The sequence below is a fragment of the Ostrea edulis genome, chromosome 2 (genome assembly GCF_947568905.1).
Source record: "Ostrea edulis chromosome 2, xbOstEdul1.1, whole genome shotgun sequence".
NCBI lineage: Eukaryota > Metazoa > Mollusca > Bivalvia > Ostreida > Ostreidae > Ostrea > Ostrea edulis.
The window spans coordinates 89,038,284-89,054,468 of NC_079165.1; the positions used below are offsets into that span (position 1 = coordinate 89,038,284).

Here is a 16,185-nt window from a genome sequence, read left to right on the forward strand (position 1 = left end):
CTAATAACAGGGAAATGTGTACCATAAGGGAGATTTGTGTTTTAACGACTTGACATAGATCCTGTTGAATATAAACAAGAATATATTGAAATATCAGAAATATATCTAAAAACTATGAAAAGTTTCTTTTCTAAGTTGATGTCATAATATGAAAGTAAAATAATTTATGATTTACCACACCTGAGTTTTGAAAATCTAAATAACAGGCTCAATAACTAACATCTTCTACAAGATAGTGATTTTTACAAGATAGAATAATTATAATTGATGAGTGATGAAAATTAAGTCTCGGAGCCTTTTTGTAACAAATCTTTGCCAAAACAGAAATATAAACATAAATTTATACTTTTTGTACCGTGATCTCCAGGCATTTCCCCCCGAAAAAGAAAATGAATAAAAACTTTGGTATTCTTTTTCGTTTTAATTCATTACAGATTGGTGATGGATAATTTACAAATGGGGGGCCTTATTTTCATTTTTTTCCCCCTTCTATTTACAACGATGAACTTTTCAAAATACATATTTTGTCTTTTTCGTCTTTTAGTGACAATATACAAGGGAAGTAACAACATTCGCTTCCTGTTCGATGACCTAACAATGTTTGAGCTTGAAACATAATGGAACGGAAATGTTTGTAAAAGAGCATATCACGACGCACAAAACGTGTAGGTCACAATGTGATTTGATGATATGGATTGTTGTTTAAACCGACTGGAAAGCAAAATGGACGTTCTTTTGCTGCTATTTTGTGTTGAAATATAAACAACATGGCCGCCGCGATGGCGACATTTCTTTGAAATTATATTTTCATGGTAACGATTCATGATTTTTTTGTGAATGGATAAAAGCACAAAACAAATGTATCTACAAATTGCATTGTTAATAACTGCATCGTTGGAATCATTTGTATTCGTTAAATCGTTCAACAATGGAAGTGGTCATGCAAGTTTCCGAATCTCAACCTGTTCAGGAACCAACAAGTAAAAATGGGTCAACGGAGAAAAGCGAGAAAGATCCAAATTTAGAGTTAGTGACGCCTCAGGAGAGTGATGCACAAAAAAATGGTGCTCACACGAACACTGCAAAATCGCCAAGATGTGACAATATTGAGGTAAAAATGGAGATAACTAATTGTATAGCAAATTCATCTTCCGTGGAAACTGTGGACAGACAAACACCAAACTATAACGGGTCCACAGAGAAAGGTAAACCTCCAGAATTAACATCACACACTGAGAGTCTACCAAGAATTGAAACACAGGTAACACAGGCAGAAAAAAGTGCATTGAAAGGTGATAATCAGTCATTGAAATGTGAAAGCTCAAATCTAGTGTCTTCTTACAATAGGAATGTGACTTCCTGTGGACCTTTTATGAGTAGCATTGATGCTGTAATAAATTCTGTTGCTCATAATATACCACCAGACGAACCTAGTGAACATAATGATAGTGCTAAAAGTACCATTATTAATCCTCATGCTGTGCAAAATTATGATCATCCACCCCATTATTTGAATCAGACAAATCCAAAACAAACACAAGTTCCTCAAGCAAACTATGGTGATCGGACAGTAAATCAACCGTACAACCCTCAAATGTTTCCTCATTTGAAAGGTCAGACAATAACATCTAGTGCAAGCTATGGGGTACCCAATAATCCCCATCTTGGTAGTGCTTCTGAACAGCTTAGCAGTTTAGTAAAATCTCATGTAATTGATTCTGGTGGTGATCGTATACCAAATGATCAACAGCCACCAGGACATCATCCTGGGATTAGACCCGAGATGCATACCAATATTCCAACTGGCACACCAATATATAATCATCAGCCCATGTACAGACCTGGGTATGACCCTAACTCAGCTATGCCAGTTCATCCGCCTGTGGACATGCATCAGCAGGGGCCACCTGCTACTCACGTTAGACCACAGAAAGAAATCCCAAGTCAAAACACGAAACAGCCACGAATTCCACACAAAGGAGGAGCACGGAGGCAGCAGAGACCCAGTCAGCATCAACAGGAAATACCACAGGGAATGAGGCCACGGATGATGCCTGACCAGTTCAACAGAGGTATGCGCCCTATGCCAGTCGTTGATCCAAGATTAATGTCCACCTATTTTAGTCCAGAGAATATCAGGATGTTACAGATGCGTTACCCTGATCCCCGCATGATGCCTCCTCAGTTGCTTCAGCAAATGCAAATTTTTGCACGAATGCATCAAGCACAGCAGCAGGCCCAGCAACAACAACAGCAGCAGGGAGTGCGTGGTACACATCCTCCATCATCTCAACCCACAGGTGTTCCTGTGACCCCAGGATTCCCACCACATATGCAGGGCATACCTCCCCAGTCTCAAGCCAGTATAATAACTAGTCAACAAATGAATGTTGAGGCCTCACAGCCACCTACATGTAATTCCAATGCAGTAAAACACCCACATCATCTTGTTCCACCTCATCCAGGACAAACTTACCTACATGCTTCTATGTCTCAGCATCCACATGAATCTGGGAAACAGGGACTTAATTCTCAAGCTCAAGAAGCCCCCGTTTCACGCGGTCAACCAATTGATATGAACTTGACTTTTACAAATGGCACAGAAATTCATAGCCAGTCAGGCATACAAACTGCACTAGCATCGACCTCTGCTCCTCACTTACCAAGTGATGCCCTGAATCGCCCCTCTTCTGCTGGTAGACCGTCATCCGCCAGCAGGCCCCCATCTGCTGGTAGGCCCCCTTCAGTCGGGAGACCGTCATCAGCTAACCGACCTCCTTCAGTAGGCCGGCCTATGTCAGCAGAACCTCCCTTAAATCGGCCCCCATCTGTCAATCGTCCTCCATCAAGAAATAGTCGTCCACCTTCTGCTGATTCTTCAGGTCAGCCTCTATCTGTGGGTCGAAGTCCATCCACGCCACAATCGGAGGCGGGCTCCACCTCATTAGGAACCACTGCATCCCCTGCTGGTTCTGAACCAGCATTTTCTACTGCAGGTATGTGTAATATAAACATGAGAAAAGATTTCTTTAGATAGCAATTTCAGTGAAGAATTTTGATCTAAATGATGATGAGATAAAAGTGAAATGTTTAAACAAAGACGTATAGGAAGTGGCCTGAACTGAATATTTTGTTTATTGTAGATAAATCTTCACTTCCCACAGCCAGTACAATTCCATCCTCCCTGCCAGACCCCACAGCTATTATGCAGTCATTAACAACCCCATCTAGTCAACCATCCCCGGCAGTGCCCAGTGCAGTCATTCAAACACCTTACATGGAGGAAACTTCCCGAGAGGGAGCCCCAGATGGGGAACAACAAAAAGCTACCCTGAAGCGGTCAGGTGGACCTCCTCATTCTTCCACATCTGCTGCCCCAAGCATGCCTCCTCCCTTTGGACCTCCAACATCCATGGGACCTATACCACAGGGTTACGTGCAGACCCCATTTGGTATGCTGCCCCACCATTCTCCAGGAATGACCCAGGGAGGTGTACCGTTCTCAGGAATAAGTGGACACAGGATGATGCCTCCACACATGCGGATGCCTGGATTTCCGGGTCAGAGTTTCCAAATGCCACCCCACATGCAGAGACTGCCACCTCCCCATGGAGGACCTCTGTCTCCTAACTCTATGCAAGCTATGGCTTCTCTAGCTCAGAGAATGCAAGCTCCGCCTGTCAGTGGTCAGAATGTTCGACCAGGGATACCTTCCAGCCAGCCAGGGATGGGGCCACGTGGTATAAATCCTGCAGTGCCTCCTGGCTCCATGGATGGAACACAGGCATATGACTTTTACAGAATGCCATTTGGTGTCGGTCCCCAACAGAGGCCGCCAGGAGGCCCTACTGCTGAACATCCCCCTCGAGGACCCAGATCTAAAGGGTTGCGTCAACCTCGTCCAACAGCACCACTTCAGATGCCTCCAAATATGCCACCTAATGTTGAGCATGGTTTGGTCTCCCCTGTTCAAGTCATGCCCGGAATGATGCCGAGTCAACATGGTAATCTGCCATCTGATCCCATCTCGCAGAACTTACATTCCCAGGCACGTCCCCCCAGTATAAGTATTGGACCTCAGCCTTCCCCCCATGATAGTTCCACCCCTAGTCCTCAGGTACCAGCAACACCACCAGCCAATGTCGATCCGAACCTTTTGGATGAAATGGTTCAGAATACTAAAGTCAAGCAGGAACCAACAGAGGCTGGTATAAAAACAGGTGTGAATTTGATACTAGAACTGAAAAGATTTTGCCAAGAATTATCACAAGCTTTTATTCTGTTGCTATTTCTAATGATATTCATATTTTCTTGCAGAGATGACCACTGAGCAACAGAATGCACTACTGAAGCATCTTCTTGGAAAGGGGAAATCTTTCTTATCTGAGGTTTGTAGAATCAATTGCATATAAGAGTTTAATAAATGATGCCATGAACCCATCTAGAATAGGCTAAGAAACATGGTCTATAACCTGTTAATATGGGGTATTTCAGGAGCGGGAGGACGGAGTCACCTTGACTCCAGAACAACAGAGACAGCTTGAGTTCATTGAAAATATGCCACTGGTGATGGAACAAGAGGCCAAGACACCAGAGGAAAAGGAGCGATTACTAGGTTAGTAGGTCAAACTCCCAGGGCACAGAAATATACTTATTATGTTAAGTACAAATGCACTTGATGTAATCAAATACTATGTTAGTAGGTTTGGTTCAGAGTGATCAATGTAAACTGACAAAGCTCAGACTCGAGACACAAATTGATATGAGTTATTATTTGGACTTGAACAGAATTAAAGAAGCAGGCTTATGAACAGAGAAGGAAAGAATATGAACAACTGCGGAAACAGAAACGCAAGCAACAGAACGCAGAAAACAAGAAGAGAAAGCGGAAAGAGAAAGAAGCTGAGGCGGCTTTGATGGTAGATCCCAATCAACCCGTGCCGCCAGTGAAGAAACGGCCGAGGAAAAAGAAGGCGGAATCCGTGGAGGAAGATCTGGATGCCAAGGCAAACCACTTCCTGCAAATGCTAGGGACACTCCCATCTGTTACACTACAGGAACCAAAAGTGGGCAATTTTTTCTCCGTGTTACATGTTCCAGGAAGCCCCAATGTCCTCTCAGGTAAATCACCGGTCACATGAACTAAACCAGTTATGATTAATCACTACATCATATCATTGTGATGACATTGGTTGATGTTATTAGATACACAATTAATCATAGATGTGGTATGGAAAAATAGTTTATGTTAACTGAAAGCCCCTGTCATGTAAATCCTTGTATTGGAAATTCATTTCACACCCAGCATTTTTCTATGAATGTTTGATGAATTCAGCAGGTTCTTGGTAAAACATAGTTGCAGGTATTAGACATTCAATATTTGTATTGTCAAAATAATTCAGAAACGAACAATGCAATATTTAAAATACAATTTACTTGTTAGTGAATTTTCATAAAGTTAATAAAGTTCAAACTTTAAACTATAGAAGAGTAATCACTGCTAGTTCAATGAGTTTCAGGAACCTAATCATCAGGGCTCCAGATCAAAGATGTGGGCATCCTATTGTAAAATTTTTTTGTCTGTCACATTTTTAAGTGATGCAATAGTTTTAAAAAGACACATCATCAAATTATGTATATGAGTATCTGATGGCTAGAGGAAGGCATCTGTACATGTGGAGGTCAATGGTCAAGGTAACATCACATACATTGATTGATTGTTTTACGTCCCGTCGAGAATTTTTCACTCGTATTGAGACGCCACCAGCTGTAGGTGAAATACCACAGATTTAGATCTATGCTTAGCGCTCAGGGTTGCAGTCGTGAGGGTTCTGACCTCCGTTTTTAAAATCATATCCAAAAGACATGTGATTTTTACTTCTTATGCTGTGCGTTTGTCGAAGGAGCAATCACTATCTATGTTCATGTCTTATGTTTGACACGGCCATGGCACGAGCGGGATTTGAACTCACGACCTCCCGGTTTTGAAGCAAATGCTCTATCACTGAGCTACCGCGACCAGTAACATCACATAGAAAATGACTTGTCCTAACGAATATCAACATTTTGCAGGGCTTTAGTTTTTTAGTTCTCTTTGTCAACAGAAATTTCACCAAGACATTGATGTATGATAGAGTAAAAGTTTAGGAATTTTAAATCAATTAACACAAATTATTAGGAGAAAGGGAAAGGTTTTTATAGGGAGTGTTTTCAAAGTTTATAAAAATCTGTCCCAGATGTCCACAGAATGTAATTGATAATGTCCATGTAGGACGTTTTGATTCAAAATTGAGATACTTTAGTCAAACAGTATAATGTGAAGCGACCATATTTGAAATCTAAAGAAAAAAGTGACAAGTTTCAGTCTACAATTTTGTGAGGTCCGTTTCAAAGGATATGATTATTTTATGAATATTAAGAAATTATGAGAACTGGTTGTGTATCTTTAATGTATAAAATAGTTATTACGTAATATTCATGATGATATATCTATGAATTAATCCTGTGGGAATCCGGGTTAGAATAGGTCTTCAGTACCCCTCGCATGTCGTAGAAGGCAACTAATTGGGGCAGTCCTTCGGATGAACTCACTTCAGACTTGTAACGAAGTGTAAGAGATGAACAATTTGGATTGTTATGAATGCAATTTGTTATATCCAGTAAGTTCATAATATGTTTTTAAACAAGGAATAAAAATCACTTTGCTTAAGGTTTGAATTCATTGTAAGTGTGTTCACTGTAACCATGTTTTATTATATTCATGGATAGGTAAGATTTTTTACTTTTATTTGCAGGAGATAACTCTCTGAAAGGGAATTTTGGAAATAGTTACCTTGAGGGTGTGGCTGACTTTTATGGAAATACGTTGCTTCATGGATTGCCTCCCCTTGGATCCTTTGTTAGGATGCCGAAACATCGAGATATTGAGTCCAGGAGGCAGTTCATCAGAGGGGGTCAGGACGAAAGTGGTCCAGGTATATCGTACACTTGATTGGGAATATGTCAAATGTGTTAAAAATTCACATAGGTCATTCTGTTTAATTCAGTTCACTTCAATAGATGAAAATTTTTATAGAATACTCGAAAAATTAAAAATGGTATTAGCTTAACTTTGAATATTTGCTACAGAAAATCTTTATGTATTTATGCCTAATAGTGAAATACTCCATTTCAGATCCTTACTCAGACCAGCAGCGATACCAGCTGACTTCTGACAGATTCCCTGTTTCAGGGCCTTCGCTAGGATTACCTGGTCTGCCACCATTCCTAAGCAGGGGAGACAAACCTCCCATTCCATCTCTACCCCCATCTCCACGAATAGAATCAAGACTGGAACAGTCAAAGTAAGAAAACTCACATCATATGACCAGGCCTTGGGTAATGGTAATGTAAAGACAGCCTATTTCTGTGTAATGGGCCATTTTTTCAAAACGAGTAATGGTAATGTTATGCATTACTTGTAGAAAATATACTGTAATGCACATTCCATTACATTTAAATTACTTCAAGTATTTGATGATAATTTTGAGGTGTAGATTAAGACATATAACAGTGATTGACTTTTAGACCTTATGAACAAAATAGGGGTAATTGTAATGGTATTGTCAAATATTCTATGTAATGGTAATGTAATGCATTACATTACTATGTAATTGACCCCAGGCCTGCATATGACCATATCAGGAACTAAAATATAATGTTATGAAAAATTCTGTCCACTTTTTATTGTTTAAAATGGTAAAGTTTATCATGCTGTTTGTAGTATACTATTCACCTGATATGTTTTGCTTGAGAAAATAAGAGATATTTTGTTTTTAGGGGAAGTGACAGTCCCTGTACGGTGGTCTCGTCCTCTTCCCCGGAACACGAGTTTGGTGAATTGGATGAGGAATTCCCCATGTTAAAACCGATAGAGCCTGCCTCAGCTGCTGATGACAGGTCCTCCCCGCTGGTCCCCATTCTGCAACCGGTTGCAATCAAGTCCATACCATTAAAGCCCAAGGAAGAGTTTCCAAGAAAGATCAAGTCAGAAACTGTAGAAAAATCCAAGGCTGTCACTGACTCTGACATAGCAGAGAGGAAATTAACCTTGTCTGATAAACATGAAAACGGAAAAATGCCGCCAAACTTGTCAGCTTTGACTCGACCTTTCCAGAATGCTAATCTGAATCAGGACATCTCTGTTACCCTGACTCTGTCCGCCAATGCTGCGGATGACATCGGGGGAGTCTTGTCTCAGATTGCGGAGCTGTTGAAGATTGCTGTGCCACCTTCTTATGAAGTGGGCAGTAGAAGTCCCTCTCCAGAGCAAGGGAAAATCAATTCCAAGCGTAAGTATTCACCTGTACACTAAGTCATGAAAGTGATTTTTGTTAAATTTTGAGACTGATATTGTGTGAGTCATACATGTAGTAACTGATCCCTTCCTTTGTTTTTTGTAGACTTGGAAGACAGAGTTAATGTTCAGCATCTCATAAAATCGAAAGCCAAATTCTGTCGACTGTGTGACTGCTATGTTTATGACTCAGGATTCAGAAAACGAAAGTGTGATATACCATTCTTGGCAAAAGAAGATTACTTCAGTATGAAGGTACAAAGGGAGATCTGTGTGTGTTTGAAATGAAGTTTGGTGAATTACATATATGTGCACAAATGTGTACTCATCGATACTTTTGTATGCAATGATTACAAAGGGCAAAATAGCATTATCTTTCTCATTTTGGAGAAACTGTTTTAGTTTTAATTTTTGAAGTGTTGATTAATTTGAAGAGTCCATGTCTCTTTCAGGACTTTGATGATGAAGAGGTGACATTTTGCACAGAGAAATGTTATACAAAGTTTGCCACAGTGTATCAAGAGATCAACAAACCTCCGCCCGAGGATCCAATGAAGACCTTATCTCTGACAAAGCACCACTCTTCAGATTTCAGTCCCAGAAGTATGGGTAGTCACACCCCCTCCACTCCCACAAAGAGTGACTCCGCCCTCACCCTCACCCCCACCACACCTAACTCCATGGGAGCCTTGACCCCCATCCATCCAAGTCCTCCCATCAAGTCTCGACTAGAGGACAAAATCAGCAAAAAACATCGAAGGACTGCGAGCATGGAGGCCCAACCTCCCAAGGTATGTGATGACAAAGAGCTAGTACATGTATTTCAAAATGTAATTCGTATAAAGAACTCTTGATGAAAAATTTAAAGTCAGTAACGAAGGACAAAATTTTATATATGCATTTACAGCCTCTGGTGAAGAAGTATAAGAATGTGAGGTATAGACGCTGGGATCCTTCATTTACCGACACGTTACCACAGGAACCAGGTGTCCCAGAGAAAGAAATACGAAACGTAAGTTACCACGAACATTGTGGTTATCAGTCTTGTGTAAATAATTTTCTCAATACATCAGTGAAAATTAATATTATTTTCTCATAGCTATGGAAAGCCCTAGGAACAATCATTGTGCCAAAATCTTTGCCAGAGGACAGCAGGAAGTGTGTGTTCTGTCAGCAGTTTGGAGATGGGGAGACGGATGGACCGGGCAGGTTAGTTTAATTTGCTATATTGATATTTCTATTGCCAAACTGCTGCATCTGTTTGGATCACATTGCAATAAAATTTATATATGCATGTAATTTTATGTCATTTTTTGAATAGTAATTGAATATTTTATAAGAAAATCAATTTCAAATCTGTGTCATTTATTCCTTAAACCAAATTATGACATTTTCCCCCAGTATCTTCATATTGTGTAAATCTGATGTAGTTGGGTGGTTTTTTTTTTTCGCTTCAAATTGAGGAATCTTGACATAAATTAGATGGCTACATCCATTGTCTTCTGTTTATTTCAGATTGTTGAATATGGACATAGATAGCTATGCCCATTTAAACTGTGCTCTTTGGTCATCAGAGGTGTATGAGACTTTGAATGGGGCCCTGATGAATGTAGACATGGCTTACAAACGGGGACTGAAAATAGAATGTGTTGCCTGTGGAATCAAAGGGGCCACCGTTGGCTGTTTTAACAATCGTTGTCCAAAGTATTATCATCTTGGTTGTGCTAAAAAAGTTGGATGCATGTTCTTTCAAGATAAGGTATGTATTTGAGGGTAAATTTATGAATCTGTTACTTGTAGTATTTAGAATGTTGGCAGAAAAGAATTTCAAATTTGGAAATGTTTCCAAGGTAGTAAAATGTTCATTTAATCTAAAATTACAAGAATTTTTAGCAAGACAGAGAAAATAAATTTTCTCCTCATGAAGTTCAAATTGCGGTAACTGTTGGTTTATTGACTTTGTAGACAATTTTTTCAACACTGAATCACAATAAGGATGATCTGTAATCCCGTAACATTAACTTACAACAACAAAAGATTAACTAACTGTAAATAAACCTGTAACATTAACTTACAACAACAAAGGATTAACTAACTGTAAATAAACCTGTAACATTAACTTACAACAACAAAGGATTAACTACCTGTAAATAACCTGTAACATTAACTTACAACAACAAAGGATTAACTAACTGTAAATAAACCTGTAACATTAACTTACAACATCAAAGGATTAACTAACTGTAAATAAACCTGTAACATTGAATTACAACAACAAAGGATTAACTAACTGTAAACAATCCTGTAACATTGAATTACAACAACAAAGGATTAACTAACTGTAAATAAACCTGTAACATTGAATTACAACAACAAAGGATTAACTAACTGTAAATAAACCTGTAACATTGAATTACAACAACAAAGGATTAACTAACTGTAAACAATCCTGTAACATTGAATTACAACAACAAAGGATTAACTAACTGTAAACAATCCTGTAACATTGAATAACAACAACAAAGGATTAACTAACTGTAAACAACCCCTGTAACATTGAACTACAACAACAAAGGATTAACTAACTGTAAACAATCCTGTAACATTGAATAACAACAACAAAGGATTAACTAACTGTAAATAAACCTGTAACATTGAATTACAACAACAAAGGATTAACTAACTGTAAATAAACCTGTAACATTGAATAACAACAACAAAGGATTAACTAACTGTAAACAATCCTGTAACATTGAATTACAACAACAAAGGATTAACTAACTGTAAACAATCCTGTAACATTGAATAACAACAACAAAGGATTAACTAACTGTAAATAAACCTGTAACATTGAATTACAACAACAAAGGATTAACTAACTGTAAATAAACCTGTAACATTGAATTACAACAACAAAGGATTAACTAACTGTAAACAATCCTGTAACATTAAACTACAACAACAAAGGATTAACTAACTGTAAACAATCCTGTAACATTGAATAACAACAACAAAGGATTAACTAACTGTAAATAAACCTGTAACATTCAGGGTTGGGTGGTCAAAACCGCCCCCGGTTTTAACCGTCCCGGTCAATACTTCCCAAGTGGTCAATAATGGTCAATTGTGATTTAAACTGTCTTTTTTCCTATTTTTGTACATTTCTTGCAAAGATAAAGATAAATTAAGTCTTTTCATTATATAGATCAATTGTTGATTAATATTTTTCCTTAGATAATCAAATGTAATTTCATAAGTTCAATATATTTGGTTTGCTGAAACTGACCGAAATATCTTCAGCACTTCCCAGAGGGTCACAGTTCTATAGCATAGCTTGGGGATTGGAGACAGACCTCTTAATACATGTACCTGGGCAGATTAAGAATAAAAGGTAGCTGGACATTACCAGCACAGGAAGCAGAGTTGACAGGTGTTAATAAGCATAGGCTGGGACCAGAGATGACCAGTGTGCCTGTTATTGTTATGAAAACATCACCAACACCCCCCCTCAAATGTTTATTCAACAGTTAAAATGAAGATTGATGAAACAATACTTATATAGGTAGTTCTTGTTAAACTAAGGAATTTGAACAGAAACTTTTACATCTTCCCCAATTCAACAGAGTCATTTGTACATTATTTATACAGTCTTCACGAAAACTCAGTGGTCCGAAGACCGAGGCCAGTGAATTTTACGGTTGGGTCAGTGAAAATTAAAAATCAGGAAGTCCGATGGGCTTGTAGACTTTTTGTAAGTCACATTAAATATAATATTGGATTTAGATATTCTAAAAGTCTTATTTGCTCAAAATTACCATCAAAATAAAAATAAATCAATAAATAGCACATAAAGTAAGCGTTTGGACATCGTGGTTTGTTTATTTTGTAAAGAACCATAACTATACTTGTAATTGTCGAGATAACTTGTACGTTGATCACGTGAATATTAAACGAACAACTTGTTGAAACAAAACAAAAATGGTCGCGTTCTGTATCGCACAGCACACTGGTAATTGCTGCTTTATTGCATTGTCCAATTAAAATGAACTTCGTCAAGTGCAATTATCTCTGATTTTATGCAATTTCTATAGTTTATAGAATTAATCAATCGTTTACATTTGGTGTTAGTAGCGAAGGCTACTTTCATGTTGGTAGAGAAAGCAACTTCCCAAGGTGCACTCGGGCTGTTTTCATGTTTGTGAAAAATACGTGAGTTTGTAGTCTTGTTGTTTGCGGGTAAAGAAAGAGAAAATACCGTGTACGGTGTTGTTTTTCTGGAATCGACAGAAAGGACGTCTTAGGGTGGATATGAATACGAGTAATAACCATAGTTCCAGTAAATTAATTGTACAATTTTACAATGCATTCCATAATGTATGTGATAAACATATGAAAATTTAGGGGGCCAGTAAATTTCACTGTGGGCCAGTAATTTCAGACAGTTCACTGGTCCGACTGGCCAGCAAGTTTTAAATGTTTTCGTGAAGACTGTTTATATTATAAAGTGATAGTGCATGTTATGAATTAGAGTATTTACCATAATGGTCACTTAAACATTTAAAATAAATGACACAGACTATAATGACCAAATAATCTTCAATCGACCAGTGTTAACCAATATTGACCGGTTTTAACCAGTATTAACCACCGGCCTGGTCAATACTCATATTGACCACTTTTTTGCCAACCCTGGTAACATTGAATTACAACAACAAAGGATTAACTAACTGTAAACAATCCTGTAACATTAACTTACAACAACAAAGGATTAACTAACTGTAAACAATCCTGTAACATTGAATAACAACAACAAAGGATTAACTAACTGTAAACAATCCTGTAACATTGAACTACAACAACAAAGGATTAACTAACTGTAAACAATCCTGTAACATTGAATAACAACAACAAAGGATTAACTAACTGTAAACAATCCTGTAACATTGAACTACAACAACAAAGGATTAACTAACTGTAAACAATCCTGTAACATTGAATAACAACAACAAAGGATTAACTAACTGTAAACAATCCTGTAACATTAAACTACAACAACAAAGGATTAACTAACTGTAAACAATCCTGTAACATTGAATTACAACAACAAAGGATTAACTAACTGTAAATAAACCTGTAACATTGAATTACAACAACAAAGGATTAACTAACTGTAAACAATCCTGTAACATTAACTTACAACAACAAAGGATTAACTAACTGTAAACAATCCTGTAACATTGAATAACAACAACAAAGGATTAACTTACTGTAAACAATCCTGTAACATTGAATGACTATAACCACTGATTGATTGACGTTGTAGACAATCCTGTGTCCCTCCCATGCAGCTAAACAGGGGGCTGAGAATGTCCTGGAGTCTCTGTCCGTGTTCCGGAGGGTCTACATCAACAGGAGCGAGGACAAACAAGTGGCCAAGTAAGATCACGTATTACTACTTCTGTTATGAGTATTACTGCTCTTAAGTGACTATTGTTGTTTACATGTCCTGTGCAACCACTTTCTGATTTTAACAGTATCTAGGGTCTACTATATTAGTATTGTTATTTGTTTGAGGTATTTCTTTACATTGTTAAATACTTGTTTTTGTATTGTCATGATTCTTTGATCGTGGTGAACTGTACAAGTTGTGTTGACTGGATGTTTTTATTTGTTGTGTTCCTAGTATGGTGCATGGCCAGGAGGAGGGCCAATATATTCTTCGGATTGGTTCTCTAACGCTACACAGCGTGGGCCAGCTCTTACCTCATCAGCTACAGACCGGCAGGTTCCACACCAGGGATTGTATTTATCCAGTAAGTCTATCATGGCGTCAGATCTGTATGTAAAGTTTCAGAGGAGAAGAGTTTAATTCTGTGTTTAAGATAAGAGATGTAAAAGAAAGAGCTCAAAATTAAACAACAGTTGAAATTTAGGTTATATACCAGAGAGGACAAGGTGTGGATTTTTCATGATATATTAAAACAAGTATGATGATGCACAGAAAGTGTAAAACATTCGTATATTTCGGATATTGCTTTGTAGGTTGGGTATAAATCTAGTCGATATTACTGGAGTATGAAGCGATTGTACAAGAGATGTCGCTATGTGTGCAGCATTGTGGATAATGATGGACATCCGGGATTTGTGATCAGAATGGTGGAAGTAGGACAAGAAGATGTGATTTTCCAAGATGTATCGCCAAAGGCTGTGTGGAACAGAATCCTAGAGCCATTAGATAAACTCAGACGGAATGCAGACCTGGTGAAAATTTTTCCATCTTTCACAAGTGGAGAGGAACTGTTTGGTTTAACAGAGCAAGCTATAGTCCGGGTCCTTGAATCGGTAGGTGACACTGTACATGGTCTCTTGACTGTATTACAGTGTGTGTTTGTATATATATATATTGGTGATTTGGTAATGTGAGTACGTCTTGCATGTTGACACCTGCTTATTTTCTGCTTCAGCTTCCTGGTACAGACCTGCTGACAAACTACAACTTTAAGTTTTCCCGCTCCTTGAGAATTGAGATGCCTCTGACTATTAATCCCACCGGCTGTGCTCGCACTGAGCCAAAATTAAGGACCCATTTCAGAAAGTAAGCATTCTGTTATGAATGAAGTACATTTATACGGAAGTTAAAGGTAAAATTAAAGAAATAACATTTACATTTTTCCATGCACTGAATTTGCAACAAAAAGCTGTGGGCAAAATTGTTAAATCATAGCAATAGATTGGAGAATTTTGTTTTTATGAAAATCTTTGAAATATTTCAGACCCCACACCCTACAGTCAGCCAACACCTCAAGATCCCTCCCTCAAACTGTGACAGGGGTCTCAGGAGACATTAACTCGCCATACATGAAACAATTTGTTCACTCCAAGTCTGCACAATACAGGAAATTAAAGACTGAGTGGAGGACAAATGTTTACCTTGGACGATCCAGAATTCAGGTACCTTGTGGGGAATTGATGTAAAGCATAAGAAATTAGGTACCTTTTGGGGAATAGATGTTAAGCATAAGAAATTCGGTACCTTGTGGGGAATTGATGTTAAACAAACCAAATTACTTACATTGTGGGGAATTGATGTTAAACAAACCAAATTACTTACATTGTGGGGAATTGATGTTAAACAAACCAAATTACTTACATTGTGGGGAATTGATGTTGAACATACCAAATTACGTAAATTGTGGGGAATTGATGTTAAGCATACCAAATTAGGTTCCGTTCAGCTGGTTTATTCAGTGGGTCTAAAATTTGGTGATTTGCTGGCTCAAAGGTATGCTAATAATTTTAGTGGAATAAATTGTAGCGGACAGGGAAGAGTTGTCTCTCTTTCAAATACTGAGGTCGCGATTGGGTGCATATTTGGCGTGTAAAAATTTGGCGGAAAGCTATCTAACCACAAAAATAAGCCAAAATTATAACCCCTCGGAAAAAACCTGCTATACAGTACTTTGTGGGGAATTAATGTTAAACATACCAAATTACGTAAATTGTGGGGAATTGATGTTAAACATACAATTTGCATACATTTTGGAGAATTGATGTTGAACATACCAAATTACATACATTGTGGAGAATTGATATTGAACATACTAAAGTAGGTACATTGTGGGGAATTGATATTGAACATACTAAAGTAGGTACATTGTGGGGAATTGATATTGAACATACCATATTACTGTTTATGGTAAAAGTTGTCTTAATTCATTTGAAGCTTTTGAATGCATGTTAAATATGCATACTAAAGTACTGTTTAAAGTAAACACTGTCTTGAAAATGCATTTATTTCCAGTTTTTAATATGATTTTTTTTATCAAAACTGACTTGGGCAATGTTTTGGA

General features: G+C 37.9%; 1 protein-coding gene across 1 annotated transcript in view; it reads left to right on the forward strand.

The window, feature by feature from the left end:
• Positions 1-549: 549 nt before the first annotated feature.
• Positions 550-16,185, forward strand: part of LOC125680328 (histone-lysine N-methyltransferase 2D-like) — a 20,792-nt gene continuing 5,156 nt past the window's right edge. The window contains exons 1-18 of the mRNA XM_048919810.2: positions 550-2,996; positions 3,144-4,220; positions 4,318-4,388; positions 4,495-4,615; positions 4,789-5,121; positions 6,795-6,974; positions 7,175-7,343; positions 7,819-8,330; positions 8,442-8,590; positions 8,788-9,126; positions 9,243-9,347; positions 9,435-9,544; positions 9,851-10,094; positions 13,659-13,771; positions 14,019-14,148; positions 14,378-14,677; positions 14,800-14,930; positions 15,109-15,286. Coding sequence (XP_048775767.2) covers positions 929-2,996; positions 3,144-4,220; positions 4,318-4,388; positions 4,495-4,615; positions 4,789-5,121; positions 6,795-6,974; positions 7,175-7,343; positions 7,819-8,330; positions 8,442-8,590; positions 8,788-9,126; positions 9,243-9,347; positions 9,435-9,544; positions 9,851-10,094; positions 13,659-13,771; positions 14,019-14,148; positions 14,378-14,677; positions 14,800-14,930; positions 15,109-15,286 — 6,330 coding nt within the window. The 5' untranslated portion in view covers positions 550-928. The remainder of the gene's footprint in view (positions 2,997-3,143; positions 4,221-4,317; positions 4,389-4,494; positions 4,616-4,788; positions 5,122-6,794; positions 6,975-7,174; positions 7,344-7,818; positions 8,331-8,441; positions 8,591-8,787; positions 9,127-9,242; positions 9,348-9,434; positions 9,545-9,850; positions 10,095-13,658; positions 13,772-14,018; positions 14,149-14,377; positions 14,678-14,799; positions 14,931-15,108; positions 15,287-16,185) is intronic.